At 39.6% G+C, this 23,532-nt stretch overlaps 3 protein-coding genes across 3 annotated transcripts; 2 read left to right on the top strand and 1 right to left on the bottom strand.

The window, feature by feature from the left end:
* Positions 1 to 527: 527 nt before the first annotated feature.
* On the top strand, positions 528 to 1,873 carry LOC309412055 (uncharacterized protein; the record flags this gene model as incomplete). The annotated part of the gene is made up of 1 exon (XM_082008850.1): positions 528 to 1,873. The coding sequence occupies exon 1, from the start codon at positions 554 to 556 to the stop codon at positions 1,871 to 1,873; it is 1,320 nt and encodes a 439-aa protein (XP_081864976.1). The 5' UTR covers positions 528 to 553.
* Positions 1,874 to 10,235: 8,362 nt separating this feature from the next.
* LOC309412281 (beta-1,4-galactosyltransferase galt-1-like) lies at positions 10,236 to 11,468 on the top strand (the record flags this gene model as incomplete). The annotated part of the gene is made up of 1 exon (XM_082009153.1): positions 10,236 to 11,468. The coding sequence occupies one exon, from the start codon at positions 10,236 to 10,238 to the stop codon at positions 11,466 to 11,468; it is 1,233 nt and encodes a 410-aa protein (XP_081865279.1).
* A 5,555-nt stretch (positions 11,469 to 17,023) lies between these two features.
* On the bottom strand, positions 17,024 to 22,879 carry FBXW2 (F-box and WD repeat domain containing 2; the record flags this gene model as incomplete). Its single annotated transcript, XM_082008998.1, has 6 exons — positions 22,372 to 22,879; positions 21,215 to 21,409; positions 20,297 to 20,430; positions 19,577 to 19,663; positions 18,785 to 18,954; positions 17,024 to 17,312 (listed from the first exon to the last, which is right to left on the bottom strand). The coding sequence occupies exons 1-6, from the start codon at positions 22,859 to 22,861 to the stop codon at positions 17,024 to 17,026; spliced, it is 1,365 nt and encodes a 454-aa protein (XP_081865124.1). The 5' UTR covers positions 22,862 to 22,879.
* Positions 22,880 to 23,532: the final 653 nt, after the last annotated feature.

Here is a 23,532-nt window from a genome sequence, read left to right on the forward strand (position 1 = left end):
CTGAACACATTTTCTTTGTGACCTGGAAATCAGGACGCTGAGAGACTGTGACAGGACTACTATTACCCAGTACAAAAGAATGCACTTTGAAATTGTGTTCACAGCACAGTTTTTAGGAAAAAGGGGGGGAAAGATAACTCTATAGTTTTACAAGCTTCTCAGAATACTGAAAGATAAGGAGTATGTGTTTTCACTAACATAAAATTTCTTCCAGGCCTCTGTACACTATATTACCATTACTGTATATCAAAACAGCTGAAACTGTTGCACTGGGCCCAATTGTAGAGTAAAATATAATAAAGCTTGGAATGAGGAGGTGTCAGAGAATCTCTCCATTTTTTTCCAAAACTGTATGAAAAGTCAGGTCTTCATATTAAAGTCTGAAGTATCAAAACAGTAGCTATTGTGTTTAAGAGAATACAGTTTGATACAAAACATTACTTCTTTTTGGGAAATCACTGAAAGTGTGCTTTTTTGTGTGTTTTGTTTTAGAGAAAGTGACTAGAAGACTGAGTGTAAAGGTCTGTTAAGTTCCAAATTGTGAAATTCAGCAATGATACACTGTGGAAAAAAACATATTTGTGCTATTGTTGCATGTATTCTTATTTTTGCAAGCATTTTAATCTGCTCCTGGAAAGATCCTCAGCTACAGAATAACATAACTAGAAAAATCTTCCGCCAGGCAACAACTGCCAGTCCAACAGGTCAACTTTGTAGGGGAAAACCTGCTCAAGATGGAATAACACCACTAAAGGATAACAGAACTTTTATTATATCCCCATACTTTGATGACAGAGAAGGCAAAGTCACTCGTGTAATTGGGATTGTTCACCATGAAGATGTAAAACAACTGTACTGCTGGTTCTGCTGTCAGCCCGACGGAAAGATATATCTATCAAAAGCAAAAATTGATGTTCACTCCGATAGGTTTGGATTTCCTTACGGTGCAGCAGATATAGTTTGTTTGGAACCCGAAAACTGCGATCCGACACATGTATCAATTCATCAGTCTCCACATGGAAATATTGACCAGCTGCCAAGGTTTGAAATTAAAAACCGCAAGGCTGAGGCCTTTTCTGTTGACTTTACTGTATGCATCTCTGCCATGTTTGGAAATTACAACAATGTTTTGCAGTTTATACAGAGTATGGAAATGTATAAGATTCTTGGGGTGCAGAAAGTGGTGATTTATAAGAACAATTGCAGCCATCTGATGGAAAAAGTCTTGAAGTTTTATATCGAAGAAGGAACTGTAGAGATAATTCCCTGGCCAATAAACTCACACCTCAAGGTTTCTTCTAAATGGCACTTTTCTATGGATTCAAAAGACATTGGCTACTATGGACAAATCACAGCTCTAAATGACTGCATATACCGTAACATGCAGAGGAGCAAGTTTGTGGTTCTTAATGATGCTGATGAAATAATTCTTCCCCTTAAGCACCCAGACTGGAAAACAATGATGAGCAGTCTTCAGGAGCAAAACCCAGGGACTGGCATTTTCCTCTTTGAGAACCATATCTTCCCAGAAACTGTATCTACTCAAATGTTCAACATTTCGTACTGGAATACTGTGCCAGGTGTTAACATATTACAGCATGTTCACAGAGAGCCTGACAGGAAAGAGGTTTTCAATCCCAGGAAAATGATAATTGATCCACGAAAGGTGATTCAGACTTCAGTCCACTCTGTCCTACGTGCTTATGGCAACAGTGTGAATGTTCCCATGAATGTTGCCCTCATTTATCACTGTCGGGTGCCCCTTCAAGGAAACCTTCCCAGAGAATCCCTCATCAGGGATACAACACTCTGGAGGTATAACTCATCATTAATCATGAATGTTAACAAGGTGCTATATCAAACTGTACTGTAAGGTTAAAAGTGAAACCTTGTTTATAAGGAGGGCAAGTGGAGAGCTACCCGTATCGTGGGGAAGCAGAGGATATAATTTAAAGATCACATTAAAATCCCTTCCACATGAAGTTTACATCTTACAGACATCTAGGAGAACAGTCCTTTTATGTACTGTACAAAGGTAAATGCATTTGATTTGTGAACTGAATCAACATATCCAGGGAGGAGTTTTTTGAAACGAAGAAGGTTTGTTGAGACCTCAGTCCACTTTATGCTCGAGGTGTTTGCACATGGCTGGGAAGAGCCTGATGACATTGTTGTTATATGTCTTTGCAGGAAATTGGTGTGACATACCTGTGATACATCCTCATGGAGATACATTATACATTATACATCTTTTGCTCTCCAAGTTAACTGGGTTGGGTGTGCTACAATTTTAAGCGCAGTAATGAAATTTAAAGGCGTTGCAATAGGCATTTATTGCTATGTTCTCCCCAACAATAAATGCACTGCCTGTTTAAGATCATCTATTACTCACAGAAACAAATGTATCTATCTAATTTATGTCCTTCAGCACTAGAAAAAATGCCTCCATAGAACTACTGTGAATGCCAACATTGTATTTTCTTGTAGGAATGATTCAATTAGCAGTTGCTGTCTCTAAAAAGTAAAAGTACTGGTGTAAACGACTGGATTTTATCATTACGTAATTATCAAATTTCCCTTTACCTTCTTTTAAAATTGATTTGCATTTTGATAATATGCTTGCTTGTGTTTCTCCGTATTACATAAGTTAATTAGACGAACTGACAGTTAAACGTTGGGGCCGAGCCCAGGGACCTCCTCCAGCAAGGTACAGCAATATTGCGGTCTCTCTTTTACACATGTGCTGTCTCTGCCGTCCATTCCTGGGGTGCCGTGTGCGGGAGGGTCCCCCCGGGGCGCGGCTCGTGGACCGGGGCGAACGGCGCTGCCGGCTGTCCGGGCCAGGCGCGGGGCGGGCCGGCCCTGCTTCCCCCGGTGGCCCTGCTGGCCCGCCCCGCCCCGTCGCTGGCCTGCGACACGGCCCTGCCTGCGTCAGCGCCTCGGGGCTGGCCGCCCCGTCGCCGCGCCTCGCGGTCTTGCGCGGAGCCTCCCCGACGAATGCCGCGGGGAACCTGCGGTGGTGGCGGGAGCGACGGTAATTCGCATGGAGCGGCCAGAGGCGCGGGCGGTGCAGCGGGCAGGCCGCGGCCGCGCGCTCTTGGAGAGCGGCTGGCCCCGGGGAGCGCGGCTCGCCGCGGGCTTGCCGCCGCCGCCGGCCGACTCCCCGCTGCTCGCCGACACCTTCCTGGGGCGGCGCTCTAGCGGAGCCGCTGCCCGGTGGCCCTCGTGGACCGCCGGTAGCGGCGCAGTGCGCAGTGACCGTGGGGCAGCGTCAGCATGGCCCGGCGCGCCGACAGTTCAGCCTCGGGCGACCGGTGCGTGGGTGTGGGCGAACGACTCCACCCGGATCGGCGGGGGTGGGGGCCCACAGGGCCTCTCCGCGCCCCTCGCTCTCCCGCCCGCCGCTGCCGCCACCTTTCCGGGCGGCAGGGGACAGGATCGCGCGTCCCCGCCCTTCCCCGGGCCGCAGCGGCAGAGGGCCTGGCGTAGCCGGCACAGGGGTGGTCTTGCGGCTGCTGGTTTCGGTGCCGCAGAGGGAGCCGGGGCGGGGGCGCGAGGGCTCCGGTAGCGCCGGCCCAGCTTCGCGCCGCGCCGCTTTCGCAGTCTTTTCGCACGGGGCTCCGGCGGCGGAGGCGTCGCTGCCCTCCGCCCGCGCCGGGAAAGGCGAACCCACGGGATGTGGGAGCAGGGAGACAGGCGCGCTGCTTGTCGGCATGTTCGTCTGGTCACACTGCTGGGAGAAAGGAGGGTGTCAGGCTGCGGCTCCTGCGCAGGCTCCCGTAACTGGCATCACTTGCAGAAGAGGCTCGACCGGCTCGGGGTTTTATGTCCACTCAAGAAATAGGAAATAAGATGGTGGTCAGCTGTAGCATTATTTTTCGTTACTGGTGCTAATCACGTAACGGTAAGTTAAAGGTATATATTAATTGTACAATCCAATGTTTTGAGTCTTCATCTGTATACAGTCCAAGCCTGGTGTTTAGTTTTAGATTTAAAGAATGCATAAGTCCTAGAACGAGTGGTTTCTGTGTGTGTTGTGGGTTAACCCTAGTAGGCAGCTAAGCACCACACAGCCACTCACTCACCACCCCCCCACCACAGTGGATGGGGAAGAGAATCGGAAGGACAAAAGTGAGAAAACTCGTGGGTTGACATAAAGACAATTTAACAGGTAAAGCAAAGCTCTGTGCACAAGCAAAGCAAAATAAGGAATTTATTCACTACTTCCCATCAGCAGGCAGGTTTTTAGCCATTTCCAGGAAGGCAGGGCTTTATCACGTGTAATGGTGACTTGGGAAGACAAATGCCATAACGTCACGTGTTTTCCCCTTCCTGCTTCGTCCCCCGGCTTTTATTGATAAGCACGGCATCGTATGGTATGGGATAGGCCTGTGGTGAGTTTGGTTCAGCAGTCCTGGCTGCATCTCCTGCAAACTTCTTGTGTGGCCCTACTCCTGGGATGGGGGCGGGGGGGGGCGGGCGTTAGCAGCCCGAGGAACCGAGAAGGCCTGGATGCTGTGTAAGCACTGTCCAACGACAGCTAAAACATCAGTGTGTTTTAAACGTTGTTTTGGTCACAAATCCAAAACACAGTACCCTGAGAGCTACTACAAAGAAAATTAGTTCTGTCCCAGCTAAAACAAATACAGTATAAAAGACAGAAAGTTGAAATAACAATCTTTTAAATGTTGTCATGCAATTTTTATTTTGTGTGATCTATTTCTTTTCAAAGGATATAAAGTCTAATTGTTTACAATAGGAGAAATTTGTCTTAGGGATGTACAGCAGATTATAATGGAGAAGTTTATGAATGTACAGGGAAGTGTGTGGTGTATTACTTCTAATGGCACAAATTAAGTATATGGCAACACTATATTGGTCTGGCTTACCTTCCTTGTATTTAGAATAGAAATGGCCAGCTTGATTTTTTTAGAGCAATATTTTATGAATAGTGGAATAATACTGCATCCTTCAGATGATATGCTTCTGACTTTAGATTAAGAGAGGAAGGACACTGGTGTTTCAAAGAGTCTTTCTGAAAAAGACAAGCTATTAGAAGATTAGCAACAGATGATTGTAGATAAAGATGGTAAATGATTGTTAGTCTTTGGAATTTTTATTTTTATTTAAGCACCAGTGGTTTGTGTTGTTACTTTTGGCAAAAAACGTAAAGCAGAGGATAGAGAACAACTTTTTCCAAAAAATTATAAATAAGTCTGTTTGTTAGTGGTGGCTTTTTAGTTAGACCATGGATAAACCAAGGATTAGGCTGTTTATTGTTCTTATGCTACTGAATCTCATACTGCATATTAGCGGCTGAAACTTTGCAGTCACCTCTTGTCAATTGTCCCTTATCCTCACCCCAGATCGGGAGATAAAGTAATAAACTGAGAATTATCAGAAATTAAACTTAATGTAGACATTGCAAAAATACTGAAATGAGCAGCGTAAACGGTCTTCAGTCGTCTCAATGCAAAGAAAACAAATTACAAAGGAAGGCTACAATGCAGAGAACATGTGGGGGAGATTAATAATGATCTAGGAATGGCTCTTGAACTAAATTAGCACTTTGTTCCACCTGTTAGTAAGGACAATACTAATTGTGGAGGCTTAAAGATGGAAAAGAAGGTCTGAAAATACAAGTTGTACAGCAAAGGTAAAAACAACATTCCAGCTGGAAGGTGATACAGAGTAGAGTAATTTCCTTTACAAAATTCTAAGAAGACTGACAAACTATTGAAGAACCTATAATGGTGTTTAATAAATGTGTCATGAGCATTGTGCTACAATGTGGCAAAAGAAAGCATGACTGGGGGGTAAAAAAGGATGATATACGTAAACGCCAGTTTTTAAGTGCCATCTTGGTCACATACAAGGTCTTAGCATAGATTTTAGAAGGACTATGACAGAAAAAAAAAAGAAAAGGTGAAATGTGATTCCTTTGAGCAACCTGATCTAGTAAGAGATGTCCCTGCCCACAACAGGCGAGCCGGAACTAGATGATCTTTAAAGGTCCTGTCCAACCCAAACCCTTCAACGAATCTGTGATTCTAACTGGAACAAGAGCTCTTTACTATGACCTTGCTTCAGAAGAAACACATTGTGTAACTGCACTTGGCTGAAGGACTGGGTAGAGGTATTAATCTTTGGCTGATGACAAGCTCAGATGTATATGTGCAATGACATGCATCTGCAAAAAATATAATCCTAGCATGCATTATGAAAGAAGATTTCCAGCAATGATGAGGGCTTATCACTGTCATGTACAAATGCACAAAGAACAGAGATTTCTGGTCTCCCGTGCTAGAGATTAATTGAAACTGGGACAACTGCACAGAAGCTACTGAGCAAGGACGAGTGTTTCTTATGAGGTGGTGTTAGAAAAGCCTGTCTTGTTTAATGAAAAAGTAGCAAATACGAAGACTAGGAGGTGATAATGACTGCAGTCCATAAATGCAATAGGGAGGAAGAAAGGGTCTTTACTATTAAGGGGAATACTGAAAAAGAACAAACTGGTGCAAAGTAGCCATTGATACCATTAGCTAAATTTATCGTTAAAGCAAATCTGCGTAATTTGTATCATGTTCTACATGAATAGTAATTGGAATGAAAAGACACAAAACAGGAATGAATTATTGTTGTTATTATTGTTATTATAAAATAAACTCTTTTAAATACACTGGAAGCGTATTTTTGAAGTTAACATTTGCCAAGTACTCTAATGAGGAAATATAAATGTAATTTTCCTAATTAATCTGACTTCATATATTTTCTGACTACATATCTGTGCTGTTAATTTCAGGGATCAAAATTAATGAGTCACGTGTTGGGAAAAGCATGAATTTTGCTCCTCAAATAATTACATTTCTTACTTTTCTTTAAGATTCTTTGTTCTGATGTGTCTTCAGTTCTATGTTTTGCTCTTTTCCTCTGCTTCTAGAACCTGCTGTTGTTTCCTCTGAAACTCTCACAGTTCCTCGTCAGACTCAGTATTTACCTATTTTAATTAGGCCTACAATATGTTACGAAAAAAATGATTGCCCAGGAAATAGATATACAGTGTATTTTTCTAGTTCTCTTTAAGTATTTGTGGGAACTGTGGATATATCAACATGCAGGATTAATTTCCAGAAGGAAACTTAAGCAACCTTAAGCAATCACACCCAAGCGCCTAGCTGTGATTTGTTTCAACAACTCCACACTCAAGTTTGTAATTAAATTAAGTTCTTGGGAGGCAACTGTATGCTTTGCTCAAGAGAAGGAAAACTTGTTTTTCTGGTAGGTGTGGCTGCTGTTACTGACTTTAAAGAACGACGCCCATCAAATAAAATGTGTTGGCAAGTGTCTTAGGTATCATACCAGCATTTTTTTCCTCAGTGTTGTTCAGTATTGAACAATTCCTGCAATTTATCTTAAATATTTAAGTTTTTTTTCTGGTTAGAATAAGCAAATTGTAGATTATACCTTAACAAAAAATAAATGGAGGACTGAACAGAACTTCACTCAGCTATCTGCTTTAAAAGGTACTTTTTCCCTTCAGATGTTCACTGTTCAAACCACAGTTGAAAAGATATTTTTTATTGTTCATTATTTATAGCTAGCAAAAGCAGAAGACATAACAGGTAATAAATTAATTTTATTATTTAATGGTGACATGGTTTGATATTTCTTTAGTAAAAACTATTTATTCTATAAGACTGAACAATATTTTAAGTCATAAATAGATAAGACCGAAGAAAAAAAGTTAAATGTGACCTGTTGTAAGAATGCTAAAACATACAACAACCTGGGAATAAGAATCCTCATGGAAAACTTTTTGTCTGACTTTAGAATGTCTAATAAAAAGATTTAGAAAATTTGAGTTGTTTTCAGTCACAAATCTCCAGCAGGAAGTTGTGTGACTCTAGCATGCTCTTACTATGTATTTTAGTTCTACTCTAAATTGTAAGGACTTCCTGGGGGGACTCTCCATTTCAGAGACAGAAGAGTCAGTGCTGTCTGCTTCTGCTCTTTGCTTTGTGCCTAGTGTGATGTAGTGAGATTTCTGGTGCCTAATGACTGTTCTGGTCTGTAAAGCAATTTCTTGGTAGCTAGGAAAGGCTGCTATAAATCATATCAGCCTTGGCAAATGGGTGATTTTAAGGGGTATGTTGTGATCGTAGTTCTCCTTACTTTGCTTTTTCAGGAAAGAGCAATTGTGAAAATATTGCATATTTTTCTGAAGGCATGGGCAATTATTTTTTGCCTAAACTCAGCTGAGATTCAGAAGCTAGATTGCTGTATTCAGAAGCTAGGTTTTACTGATTGGAAAATACATGTTTAAGAAGAAAACCAGACCCTAGGAGAATTTTTTAAGCCAAGCAGAGAAGTTGCCAGTGAATTTAGGCACTTCCGAAGTTATGAAGCTGCTGAGTATGTATCTGGATCAAAACTATGGACTTAGGTTCTTTCTAATTTTGTAGCTATCTTTCTTACTTTTCTTTGAAAATGCTAGTTTTCTGTTCCATCATAAACCAGTATTGAGATAGAGACTCTCAAAATAGCTTTACACAATGTGTGAAATGCATGAAAAAGTATGAAATATTAGGTTTAATTATTATTTTAGAATAGATTGAGTAATATGCTTTGGAAGAAATATTGTTAGATATTAGGCATGTGCATACTTTCTGAAGATACTTAGTTACTAAGCACTTAAGTGATTTTATTAAGCATCTTGAGAAGTAAATGAAAGGGCAAGAAATATGAGAATCTTCCGAATCTGCTACACCTATGATATTGCTACCTCTTTAGCTGTGAAACATATAGCTGGAAATCTGGGTCTTTAAGTGGTATGATTTTTTTTCTCAGCAGCTGGCTTTATGCAGCAATTACATGCCAACTTTCTTCATCTTGTGCAGTAGAATCAGTTTATTCCATCTTGGCATTTTACCCCACACTTCTTGCTGGCAGTTGGGGATACTCTTTTGTACCAGTCCAGTTTTCTGACCTAACATGAATTTGATTAATCTGGGGCACTCTTCTTCCAGGAATCTCTGTGGTACAAGCAGGCCTTTGAAGAGACCTGCTGTCACCTTACTGTTTATGGATCATATCTGGATGCTTAAAGATGAATTTTAGAGGAAACTTTAATCTGACCTCCACTTGCAGAAATTACTGCTTGAGAGTGCCATGAGCTCCCTGTCAGGCATTAACACTTGCTAGCACATGAGTGCTGCTAAAGACTTTGGCCATCCAGGTACTCAGGGATGTCTATCTGCTCCTGCAGCAGCAAGAGTTTAAGACCTGACCCCCAAACCATGCCAGGAGCTGAGCCAGCATTACTGCAGTGTGAGGAGGCCCAGATCTCTAGCAAGCAGAATATGAGGTGACCTTCCCTGCAAGCCCTGCTTTGTACAGTGCTGAGTAGGGTACAGTTGATTGATTGATAATTGAGAAAAAGTTTTGTAAAATTTTGTACCCCCATAGATTTCACCTGTCTTCTGCTGAATTGTATGAATTGACCTTCCTCTGTATGTATTGTCTCATCTGTGGTGAACTGCAAGTTAGGGAATTTATACATTAGAGATTTTATCTGGACCATCATGTGCAATCCACAATTGCCGTGTTTTTTATGAACTTGATTAATTCTGTATTCATTTAATTTTATATCTGCCTCTAACTTGTCTGTGAGAAGTCTGGTTGAGGGGTTTTTTGTGTGTATAATTTACTTATACACTGTGTAGAGAGAAAAAAGCTTTTGTTTTGCTTTAAAAATTACTGCCTAGTTATTTAAATGGATGTCCTAAAATTTGGATTACAGAAAATAATGATTAACGGCTTTTTGTTCTCCTGTATATAGACCTCTTTCATATTCTCTCACAGAGCCCTCCATGTACAGAAACTGTTCCAAACATCCAGCGTATAGAGGCATTCAGAGTCACATACAGTATCGTCCATCCCATTAAAGGTGTGTTCTGTGATTGATTTTTCATAAAAGCACAGTGGCTGGGTCTCTGATTAAATCAGTGCACAATGATAGACATTTGCTCCCCCCCCCCCATCTTGTTTGTGAAACTCTTGAGCAATGATCATGAGTCAATATTGTCTCATACTACATATTTTCTTTTCTGCAGATGCGGCAGCATAAAGTGCAAGGACAAAGAAATTCACATCCACATTTAGATACATTCAAAATGTTGTGTGGTGGGAAAAAATCATACTTGGCTGCTGCTGTGTGCATTGTTACTCTAACTTCAATGGTCACACTTTCTTACCTTAGGTTACAGAGACTTTCACACCTGCCAAAAGTAATTCAAGAGGGTAGCAGATGTAGAGGGAAAATTACCAATAGCACAATAACAGCATTAAAAGATAACAGAACTTTTATTATATCCCCATACTTTGATGACAGAGAAGGCAAAGTCACTCGTGTAATTGGGATTGTTCACCATGAAGATGTAAAACAACTGTACTGCTGGTTCTGCTGTCAGCCCAACGGAAAGATATATCTATCAAAAGCAAAAATTGATGTTCACTCCGATAGGTTTGGATTTCCTTACGGTGCAGCAGATATAGTTTGTTTGGAACCCGAAAACTGCGATCCGACACATGTATCAATTCATCAGTCTCCACATGGAAATACTGACCAGCTGCCAAGGTTTGAAATTAAAAACCGCAAGGCTGAGGCCTTTTCTGTTGACTTTACTGTATGCATCTCTGCCATGTTTGGAAATTACAACAATGTTTTGCAGTTTATACAGAGTATGGAAATGTATAAGATTCTTGGGGTGCAGAAAGTGGTGATTTATAAGAACAATTGCAGCCATCTGATGGAAAAAGTCTTGAAGTTTTATATCGAAGAAGGAACTGTAGAGATAATTCCCTGGCCAATAAACTCACACCTCAAGGTTTCTTCTAAATGGCACTTTATGCAAGATGGAACACACATTGGCTACTATGCACAAATCGCAGCTCTAAATGACTGCATATACCGTAACATGCAGAGGAGCAAGTTTGTGGTTCTTAATGATGCTGATGAAATAATTCTTCCCCTTAAGCACCCAGACTGGAAAACAATGATGAGCAGTCTTCAGGAGCAAAACCCAGGGACTGGCATTTTCCTCTTTGAGAACCATATCTTCCCAGAAACTGTATCTACTCAAATGTTCAACATTTCATACTGGAATACTGTGCCGGGTGTTAACATATTACAGCATGTTCACAGAGAGCCTGACAGGAAAGATGTAATCAATCCCAGGAAAATGATAATTGATCCACGAAAGGTGATTCAGACTTCAGTCCACTCTGTCCTACGTGCTTATGGCAACAGTGTGAATGTTCCCATGAATGTTGCCCTCATTTATCACTGTCGGGTGCCCCTTCAAGGAAACCTTCCCAGAGAATCCCTCATCAGGGATACAACACTCTGGAGGTATAACTCATCATTAATCATGAATGTTAACAAGGTGCTGTATCAAACTGTACTGTAAGGTTAAAAGTGAAACCTTGTTTATAAGGAGGGCAAGTGGAGAGCTACCCGTATCGTGGGGAAGCAGAGGATATAATTTAAAGATCACATTAAAATCCCTTCCACATGAAGTTTACATCTTACAGACATCTAGGAGAACAGTCCTTTTATGTACTGTACAAAGGTAAATGCATTTGATTTGTGAACTGAGACATGGTACCTTGTAAAAGTCCACAGTCATCAAGTGCTGGTTAAGAACTGGGTTCCTCAGGTAAAGTCTCTACTGCAGCTTTGTAAGATGTGAGAGCTGAGGCATAGTGAGAAGATAGCTCTTTCACATGCCTTTAACTATGAAAGGGCATTATTCAAGGCCTAGGATGTGACCATGTAGAAATTAGAAAGCTAATGTACCGATTTCCAGCTTTCTCTCTCTTTCTTTTCCCTTTTTCATATAAGTTTTAGCTAGTACAATGAACCTGTAAACTACCTGAAGAAGGAATTAATTTGGTTTTTTTCTATGTGTATCTCTGAAGTACTTGGTGGATAAAAAAATTCAGCTGCGCTTAGTGGTGCCTATTAAAAGATGGCTTGGGACAGCATCTCCCAGATTAAGACCTGCATTGGAACTAACGCTGTAACTCAGAATCACAGAGGCAGGATAACAAAACACAGCAGCTGTAGCACTGGGACTGCCACTTTTTAGAGGTATTTCTTCTTAAGGGAAACATGGCCTCAAGTTGCGCCAGGGGAGGTTTATTTTGGATATTAGGAAAAATTTCTTCACTGAGAGAGTGGTCAGGCATTGGAACAGGCTGCCCAGGGCGGTGGTGGAGTCACCATCACTGGAAGTGTTCAAAAAACGTGTGGATGTGGCGCTTCAAGACATGGTTTAGGGAACGTGGTGGCGCTGGATTAATGGTTGGACTTGATGATCTTGAAGGTCCTTTCCAACCTTAGTGATTCTGTGATTCTGTGATTCTGTGAATTTGTAGCAGAGCCATAAATCATTTAATGATACCAGGGATCAATGCAGATGGTATTACCTTTTCTGGAAAATGTAAAAGGAGTTTGTTTTCAATAATAAAAAAATCAGTATTTCTCAATTGATTCAAATAATGCAAAAGGGTATACACAGTTTTCAACCTATGTATACATATAACTACAGTCATTAGTCTAAAGGTAATGGTTAATTCTTGCAGTTTGTATGTCACTGGGTACAAAATTTGAATGTACCAAGTTGAGTAAAAGGTAAACAAATGCATTGTGAAAATAACTGATCAAAATCTACCAGTTTCATTTGTAAAAAAACCCCACCACCTTATATTCTTGGAAACAGTGTTTGTTAAAGTGGTGATGTGTTGTAACACTAAACATAGCAGTTGAAGTTTTGCTGATCCAAATGACTGTGCAGCTGGGTTTTTGAGACATGTAAGTTTAAGAAGAAAGGTGATCCCTCTTTTCTTACCCACAGCTGTTCTGAATTACTTAAGTGGTAAGTGCTGAGTTGTGTTGGAAAGCTTTAAAACAGAGGCAAAGGGTACAGATTAATGTTGAAGAAAAAGAGACTATTGTGAACTGAGAAGGATATTTCCTTGTGGAAGGATGGATGGATGGATGGATGAACAACTACTTACAATACATAATTGTTGTTTGTTTGTTGTTTTTTTTTTTTCTGGGACCTTGAAGCCTCATAACAAACTGTTTCTTCACTCAGGAAAATTAGACATCATGTGGATTTTAGTCCTTTATGTAATGGGTAAGTTGAATTATGTTGCTTCCTTATGTAGGTGTAAGGGTAAACAAGCTGCATCTTTTCCAACCTCTATCTAAAAATAGTGTCAAGTAGTTATTAACTTCTGCTGAAGGGTCAGATGGAAAGCAAAGCACATAAACATTTGCTCACTGTAGTCTCATAATTTCAGTCATATTTTTTCTGTTTGCTAAGCCCCCAAGACTATGCATTGTACTGATGCGGCAATGTATTAGAACCTTCCTATGGAAGGATATCTGGGGGCAGTGATAGTATGACATGTCAGTGTGTGACAGAGAGAAATGCGCATGTGAGAGCAGATATGCTTTTTAAAATTTCTACACCAGTGTCATGTTTTGATTCCTTCATCTATTTTGTGGTGGCACATACCTATGCTCTTAAGGAGCTCTGTCATTATTGGATTAGTATCATTAGCTAGCAAATGTCTAGGTGGAACTTTTACTTGGAAGTCTTCAAGAGACAATCTGTAAATAACTGCTAATTGTGTTTATAATCATCATCTGCTATGTAACAGGCTAAAACTTCAGTGTTAAAACTAAAAGAGTAGAAGAGCAGTGCAGTGTGTATTGGATGCTTCTCATTATGCTTTTCTGCTTGCATACTCTGGGACAGTGCAGAAAAGGAGAATGTAGAGTTCTTAATCTGTTTAAAACTTTCTGCAACTTGTGAAAAACTTGTGGCAGAATCCCTTTCTAACTACCACTTTGCAGCTTTTAATAAACCATAGTATTTGCTTCACACTGGCAGCAGCATCTCTCAAAGTCTGTATCAACAAACACTGTATATGATGTAACATCAAAAGTGCCTGCTGTGGTGGTACTATCTTGCTTGGCAAGAGGTCCATTTAGGATTTTAGACTCATGTAGTTTAGAAGGGGCATCTGGAAGTCCAACTCCCTGCTCAGAACAGGGTAAGGTAGCATGGTTTGCTCAGGACTTTATCTAGGTAAGCTGGGGACACAATCTCTCTGGGCAAAATGTTCCAGTCTTAAACTACCCTCACAGTGGAGAAGAGCTATTTAGAATGTCTCGTTGAAATTTGTGACCATTGGTGCTTTTCCTGCTGCGTGATGCTGAGATGCGTCTGACTTTGTCTTCTCTATACCTTCTTATTAGATAGGTGGAGATAGTAGCAGTGCCTCCCCACCCCATGCCTACTGCCACCTTCCCCTTCCCCACCATTCTGTCTTAGGCTGAACTCAGCTCTCACAGTTTCTCAGACATTGTGTACTCCACCTCCCTGTCTCTGTGGCTTCTCACGGGACTTGCTGCAGTGTGTCAACCTGTTTTGTACTGGGGGACTCAACATTAAACTCAGCTGTGGCCTTGAGTGTACAACAGAGGTGAAGAATCCCTTCCCTTGAACTCCTAGCTATGTACTTGTTAGTACAGCTCAGTATACAATCGGCCTTTTTCACAAGGGCATACTGCTGAATCCTGTTCAAATTGCAGTGCAAGAGCATTCCCAGGTTGTTTCCTGTAAAGCTGCTTTCTACCTAGTTGGTTCCAACCTGCCTGTTGTGTGGGGCGACTGTGTCTCAGGTACATAATGGTGTATATGCTTTGGTTAATGAGATTTCTGTCAGCCCACTTGTCTGGTTTGTTGAGGACCCTCAGAATAGCATTCCCTGTTCTCTCGCATATTGACTGCTTCCCCTTCTCACCGTTTCCCCTTCCCCTCCAAATTAGTATTGTTGGAAACTTGCTGAGAGTGGACTCTGCATCATAAAGGTCACTAATAAAGTAGTTAACCAATTCTAGCCCCTGAAGAATACATCTATTAACTGGTTACCAGTTAGATTTTGTATCACTGAGTACCACTCTTTGAGCTTGGCTGGCCAGCCGGGTTTCCACTCATCTTGCAGTCCAAATATTCACTCTGTATTTCACTGATTTGAGTTCAAGGACATTTCTGGCATGTTCCCGTCTTAAACTCCTGCTGTGAAGTAATCTTTCATAAGCTAATGCAATCTTTTATAGGTGGCCCATCATCATGTGGCTCCTTTAGCATAAGTTGAGTTAGTGCACACATCATACACAGTATAGTTACTCCCGCATTAAGAATCATGAGAACTGGGTTTCAAGAAAAGTTACTGAAAGCTTTCTGTTGCATGTAAATTTTCTTCACTTTTGAGTGAGACAACAAAAGCTCTAAGAGGTCACCGTTTGTGCCCCAGTCAGTGTGGTCTGAATCAAGAGCTGTGAATTTGGCTTCCAATTGATAAAATCCTTGACCACAAACACATTTTCGAAGTAAGTTTGCGTGAATAGATGTGGAAAACCAAGTACTTAAGACTCTAGCCTTGTATTTAAGAGACACTGTGCCACTGTGACTTCATGCAGTTTCTACATCACTCAAATACTGATTCCTGCATGCAAAAACTCCCTTTCCATTGGTGTAATTCAGACTGCATACATTTGGGAACCTTGTCCTTTGTTCAGTACTAAGTATAAATTTAGTTCTCCTTGGACAGTGGGAAGAAAAAAATCATACTAACAATAGTAATGCTAGGCAGTCTTATCTTTTCAAGGACATGAGCCAATCTTCATGAAAACTCATGTTTTCAAGTTGTGTTAAAAAAAAAAAGTAAATAGACATTAAGGGGAGATTTTATTATAGAGGAAGAGGGGAAACCAACCTAAAGCATTTCTAAAGCATGTGATGTCATAGATACAGCTTTTAAGTACATGTCAAATACCACAAAAGTATGTGGATAGGTATTTGCTACTCAATAGTCAACTCGTGTGCACATCAGGTCTCCTATGATTATCAAAGCAAAAGACCTTTTTATACTCCTATGTTTTTCTTCAGACTTGAACGCCCCCCCCCCCCCCCGAAATGTGGCATTGTCACTGTTATTTGTCCCTGCTTTCCAAATCTAAATGTAGCAACTATTTTAAGTGCATGATCATATTAACTGCAACTTTTGGAAAAAGTGAATGGCTGCTAGACATCATTTAATGTAAGAGTGACTCTTGCTGTAGAGATTAAACATCATTTTCCCATTCATTATATACCTACCTAACTGTGAACTAAGTTATGTTCTCACACAAACTATAGGAAATATGGAGTATAAAATTCTGATTGAGCCATTCTGAGTTATCATCAGCAAATATGATGAATACTGTCAGAGGCTCTTTAAGGTTAATTGTGATGGTAAGCTCTATCAAGTAGATGAAAAGTTGGCTTATTCTTGCTGAGGAGATTTCATATTGACATGTTCCCAAACTTAGATTATTATTGTTAGCATCCAATCCTAGTTAAAGGACTCATTTGATTCTTCTATTTCAAAGGATAAGTATTTAAAGCTATCATAAAGAAAAAAAACATTTTCAAGAGAATGATACTGGAGAGAGAAAGTGTTTGCTATCTTCTCATATCAGTTAAGCAGCCATGCACTGTAACCAGTATTTGCTGTTACATGTACAAAAGAACTATGGTTTTAAAACAGTAGCTTCACCTTCTGTTTCAACAACAAAAAACAGGTCAGAAGTCAGGTCAAGCACTACTTTGTTTCAGACTTGATGGTGGATTTGAATGGTTTAAACATTACAAGCTATGCTTCAGAGCTCAAATAGGTATGCTTAAACATGAGCACAGACAAAATTTTGTGGTGAATACTGTTAGCATGCTGTATTGCATTATGTCCAAAACAACCCATTCCCAAATGCCCAAATAAAAGTAAATGATTGTGCATTGCATGATGATACCATTAGGTGTGCAACTTTGGTTCATGCAAAGTCTCATTTCATGGACACGCTGCTGATAGTCCATATATTCCTGAAGATTCTGCATACGTCAGCTTTTCAGCCATGTTCTTTCCATAACACCAAATGGATACTATGGTCTGGCATACTGGTGGCAAAAACCAAGCCCATATCATTTTGGCCATTTAGTCCATTTAACCAAGACATTTCACCAGCCAAAAAGCTTGAACCTCTCTTTGACTTTCTATACTCCGGTAGAGGCCAGCGGCTTATCAGTTTTTCTGTCCTCAAGTCCATTATATACAGGTATCTGTTATCAAACAGTAGAGCAAATATCTCTCCAAAGCCCAGCAAGGACACGTTTGAGAAGTCAGGAGGTTTGATAACCCTAGAAAACAAGACAACATTGTTAGAAACTCTGTCATGATGTAGTCAGGAACTTGTATTACTAAAACAAATCCTTATGTGTCAATAGAAAATAAGTGTCTAAACTTATCATTCTGAAAGGATTTATAAAGAACTGGATGCAAATTTTTCAAATTAAGCAACTGAACACTTAGCTGCAGTCCAGCCTGTAGTTTCAGTTCTGGCTTTGTGCATTCAGGACAGACTGTTCTGAACATAAGTAAAGGTTAGGGTTTGAAAGGGATTCTGCATGGCACAAGGAAGAAAAAGTCTTTTTACTAGACACACAAAAGAGCAAATGTACTTGTGTTTTACTGTAAATTTCCATAAGGATTTCATGCCTCAATATCATTAAATTAAGAGGCAAAATCTCTTATTATTCTTTTGACCACTCTTTTAAAAGCTGGAAATAAAATGCAGAAATGCCTTCTTGTGATAAGAAGGTAAGAGAAATCGTTTAAGATCTGTCCTTAACAGAACACTGTTTTACTGATGCTTAGCATAAGTTAGGCATTTTCATCTTAGGGAGGACAAAAAAGTATTTGTTAGTTCCCCTACACCTTTAGGATATTTTTGCCTTAGTAAGTAAATCTCGAAACAGAAATTGAAGAGACTAAGTTTTCCACAACTGACTAAGCATTTCATCATAGCATTACATAAAGCACAGAACTGAGGCACAAAAATGTTTGGAGATGAGTATCTGTTCTCAGCAGTAAGGGAACATCTTTCTCTTTTGAAAGATGTGAGGATAAACTAAGAGGTTAAATTACTCAGTTATTCTTACTGATAAGCACTTCTTTTGGACTAGATCTTCCTATGCTACACAGTCTACAAACATTTGGGCCATTTCAATTGAGCGTCTGATAACAGTTTTAAAATGCAAGTTTTTCTTTAGTAAGTTACAAACTTTGATGCCATCATTTCTAACAGATACAGCCTCATTCTTTCTATGGAAAAAGAATCTGCCATCCTGTTTGATCCCTTACTGCAGTCTAATAGATTTTGCTATCATTCCACAGCATTATTGAGAATGACAAATCGGTAGTGCTATAAGGAAAAAGAGCCTTTTTAACTTGTTGTCCCACCAAAGGACCCCCAGAAATGGCTGCCTGGTTCTCTACAGAGCAGTATCCATAGCAACATTGACTTCTAGTCACTACAGTTTCACATTCACAGCTACAGCACTGGAGTTGGATTTAAGTCTCTATTGAAGCTCTTCATCTTACGGAATGAAAAGATGAGAGGGGACTAGCCTGTGGCCAGACACAAAAACAGCAATCAAATGATCTGTATTAATAGACAATAAACTAGAATTCAACCTGGCAATATGTGTACAGTATTCACAGAATTTTTATCAAGATTCTTTTGGCCTAAATCTAAAGTAGGTTATTAAAACTAATATGTTCTACTTTTTATTTATTTAATGAAGACTAAGTCTTAAACTGAAAGTTTTACCTGAGAATATCATAGCTGGCAAAGTCCCACTGGTATAATCCTAGTGCTGAACTGCACACTATGTATTTACCATCAAAGTGCAGTCTGGGCTGCAGGGAGATGCTGCGATCTTCAGAAACTGACAGTGTTTTTAAGCACTTACAATTTATTTCCCTTCCAATAGGCCAAATCTACAATTAAAACACAGTTTAAGACCATAAAACATTCACATTATAAACTGTTACACAAGCAGAGCAAGCCTCACAGTCTGTCTTTAAGCACTGGGTAAATGTGAGCATGTTTTTTCAGAAATATTTATCTCCTTTTGGTAGGAACATCAATTCTGTGACTTGTCTTACAGTATTGTTGCCATATGTGCTGTTTCTAGCCTAAAAAAATCCCAGTGAAAATGGGTGCTTTGAAGAACAGCAAAACAAGCAACCATGCAACTGGACAGAAATGTTACAAGTTTCAGTTATGAAGCGCTTCCATAGTCCCAAATTGTTTACAGCACTCTCCAACCCAAAAGTCTCCAACAGCAACAGTACCTGCAGTTAAGTGGTTCACTGTCAAGTTAGCACATCAGGCATGCACCAAAAGCACTTACTACTATGTGTGTAAAGGTATCATTTAAATCTAAACATGAAGGAAAGCATTGAAAAGCTAGCTTCCAAAGAGCTGCATGTCTTGTATACAACTTTATAAGCAGGGAATATGGGAGAAAATAGTGTCTTACATTATTTGTAAACTTCAGCGAAGCATTCAAGCATTTTATTTCCCTGGGAAATTATATATATGATATATGGTACATACCTTGATTTCATACTTATCTGCACTTAGAAGAATATAATCCCCAGGACTATGCATAAGAGATTTGACTTTACACTTCTGCAAAACTACCTGTAATTGAAGGATATAATGATTTATGTTGAAGCTGTTACATAACCAAACTTTCATTTGCATTTTTCATTCATTGACAATCTGCATACTGTAGTCTTCTATAAAGGCAATACAAATACTTTTAGCAACTGAAGGCAAACTCAGTTTACACTTTTCTTGTTCCTACTAGTGCCAACTTACTGTATTAATAAGTGAACATATACACTTCAACTCCAGAATCACCCCTCACCTTCCAAGTTCTGAAATACTCAGAAGAAAAATACTGTTTCTTGACTCCAGAACACTTTCCACGCTCAGATTTTGGTTACCTAGATCATTAGTTTTTCTACAGAATTTTTGAAGTAGCTTTCTTTCAGACCATTGTTTTTACTCAGACTTTGAATCAAACACTGATTCCTAACATTATTCCAGCTGCTTTGGAACAGAAATATCTTCCACGGTCTAAAAGGTTTAATTATAGCTTCTTTAAGTATTTTTTCTGCTGAAATGTTATTTTGCAGTATTTCCTGATTGTTCTTCAGATTCTACACCTAGGTACAGGGTTAGGATTAGAAAACAGAAATTTAGAACACATGTTACAAACTTATTGCAAGTAAGTGTTTTGCAAGATTAATTAAAATTCAATATTCCCACCTTAGTGACCCATTCTGTGTGTCCAGTAAGGGTATTCAGGCACGTTCCTGTTGATAAGGCCCATACTTTCACAGTGAAGTCTGCAGAGCCACTGACCAGAATATCAAGTTCATCATTGTAATCCACACTAAAAACTACAAGCAAAGAGGCTACTAAATAAGGAATACCAGTCTCTATGCACGTGTTTTCCTGTAAGTGAGACACTAACTAGGTCATATAGGCTCTCAATTCATACGCTACTACAGCTTTAACTGTTCTTGAACTGTATATGTGAATTTTTGCACTGGATTCCTAAGTTTACATTGCAAAATTACTGATTTTTGCCCAAATTAAGTACATGTACAACAGTGGTTCATTTATGGTTGGGTTATGGCAAAGTGTAACTTAAGCTAGTTCCTATTTTAAGAGTTCTAGTAAGTCAATTCCAGCAGGATGAGTACATTTGATACATCTCACAGGGGAACAGACCTACAGCTGAGTTGAGGATATTTTGCAGTAGAGGACAGAGAAGTTAATTACGAGGGAAATGCAAGTACAGATTCCCAAGTCCTGTTGTGGTCTTTGCTGTAAGCTCATTTCTAGTCTGGGGATATAAAGAACTGCTGTTTCCATGTAATCCTTGCTACCTAGGGTTTTCATCTTTTTGGTAGACTTGAAAGTACTGAATAACCATGGCTTTTAGTATTATTTCCATGCAGCTGCAAAACACTACATGGCTAAGCTCTGGCATTATTGAAGGGCAGACAGATCTAGATCTGTTCTGGCCGCTTCCTCTTCCCTCCTCCTCCCCCCAAAAGGTGACTTGGGACAGCCTAAAAAACAAGCTATGGTGCAAAGAGCTAACTTACATCATCATCAAACAAACTGCAATTTATGTTACTTGACAGGTGAAATTACAAATTGAAAAGTTCAACATACCTGCACCAGTATGTCCTCTAAAATGCTGTGTCTTTGCCCCAGAGCTCCATTCCCAACAGGCTACTGTGTTATCAAAAGATCCTGTTACAAGCTTTTGTTCATCAAACTTCACTGCAGCACAAGTGTGTGTCTGGATACCATATATGCACTGACCTGTGCTTACATCCCACAGTTTTGCAGACAAGTCATCTGATCCTAGAATATAAAAGAACAGGGTAATTGGAAGCAAAGAGTTATATAGTATTTCCAATCCTATACTCATCTTCCATGTTTGTCTTAAATACAGTATTTTCATGGAATCACAGAATGGTTATGGTTGGAAAGGAATTCTGGAGATCAACTCTTCCAACCCCTCTACTCAAGCAGGGCCACCTAGAGCTGGCTGCCCAGGACCATAACCAGATATTTTTTTAATATATCCAAGGGTGGATGCTGCACAGCCCAACAAATGTAGGAGTACTTAGCCAGTATTCCCAATTCTATAGCATTGTCAAATCCTTGCAATATGCTCTGACAGCAGTTCATTGTAACTTTGTTACTATTCTTTCATACTTAAGGTTTCATATTTGTTCTGGCTATATTTTTATGTTCCAATTGAAGTCCTGAAGTCTGCAGTCTTCAGGGAAGAAGCTGAAATTATCATTACAACGTCCAAGTCAGACTAGCAGCAAGGTTAACTCTAGTTTACAGGTCTTCATACAAGCACTTATATTATGTTAAGAACTGAAAGTGTGTACAGACTGTATCAGAGAAATGATCTTGTTTCAAGGAAGACAACAGACTTTTCCTGCTACACCCTGGGAGGCTGCAGTGATCACATAACCCAAACAAGGTCTCTTTAACTGGATAAGAGGATAACTAACACATCAGTACTTTTCAAATGGACTAACTAATCTGAAGCATGATACCTGCTGTTACCTTTTTTTTTAAACCAACAAAGAAACTGGTCTCCTTGTTTTCCTATTAATGAGCTTATTAGTGTGCCATGTGTTCCATAAATTGGAAAAAAAAAAAAGTAATTTTGAATCACATTAAACTGTGTTAGCACTATGAAAATAATCTGCCTGTTAATGGAAAAGCAAATTGTCATTAATCATATAGGGGGTGGGGGGAGAAGACGAAGAACTGTAAGACTCCAAGTTTTCTGTCCTTCCTACCTGTACACAGAAGTCCATCTTTATAGTAAAGTGCATATACTCTGGCACTGTGTCCAATTAAAGAGGATGTTTCAAAGGCTTTGTGGTCCTTCAGTTGCTTCATCCTTAAAATAGCCTTTAGGTAAACCTTCTTCCAGTGTAGAGGATCCTGAACAGAGTCATCTATTTGCCAACCCAAATTCTTACATGCAGTCTGCCACACCTCTGTACAGGCACTTATAACCTTATTCCACTGCTTAGAGACGAGGCAACATGTGAGTAAGGTCTGAGGATCAAGCCATTTTAACAGATAAAAACTAAGTTCCAATGGAAGAAGTTTGAGGAAGTCCCTCTTGAGGAGAATCTCTAGATTATTGGAGAGGTGCCTGAGCTGGACTGCTCCACTCAAGCTAATCAGGTGATCCAGAGTTTCATTTTTCTGCAAGTCCGTCAGAGAAAGAAATGTAATAGAAATGTTATCAAGCCATGCTTCAAAGTCCTTTTTCTCCATAAGGTTATGGAAAAATTTACCTGTGATACATCAAAATACTGTATTAGTTCTGTTCAGAAAACAAGGTAAGCATCACATCTTTATTACTGGTACATCAGTATTCCAAATGGCATGTTAACACATAAACTGAAGTGACCAAATCCATTTAAAAATATTTATTAGGTTAGGACTAAGCAATTGCATGCACTTTGAACTATCACTTGTCCCACATCAGATTTAGCAGTGAATTGTATGGAGCTGGTGAATGTTAGCATTCATTATGAATGTTAATCTCTTTCTTGCTCTAGGTTAACACTTTCAAATTCTGAATCCAATAAGGTAAGGGTTAGTTTAACTTTTAAATCTATTATAGCAAATTAACACTGTCTTACAGTTTACTCATGGATTATACTGATAAAGGGAAGAAACCAAAGCATATAAGCAAAGTGATAAGCTAGTTACTGACAGAACTTATTCATACCTTTGCCCTGAACTATTTTAAACACAAAGCAGGTAACTGTTTTTTAAAGAAGACACAGAAAAATGTCTAAAAAACTGTTTTGAAGGATATGTACCCATCTTTCTATTTTGCTTGTGTAAAGACTGTAGATGGTACTGGTTTAGTATCAGTTTTGACATGTTTGCACTGTGTTGACTTGAACACTTTTTGGTTTTTTATAATTCCTGGGGTG

This window comes from Phaethon aethereus, assembly GCF_964289735.1.
Source record: "Phaethon aethereus genome assembly, chromosome: 20".
Classification (NCBI taxonomy): domain Eukaryota; kingdom Metazoa; phylum Chordata; class Aves; order Phaethontiformes; family Phaethontidae; genus Phaethon; species Phaethon aethereus.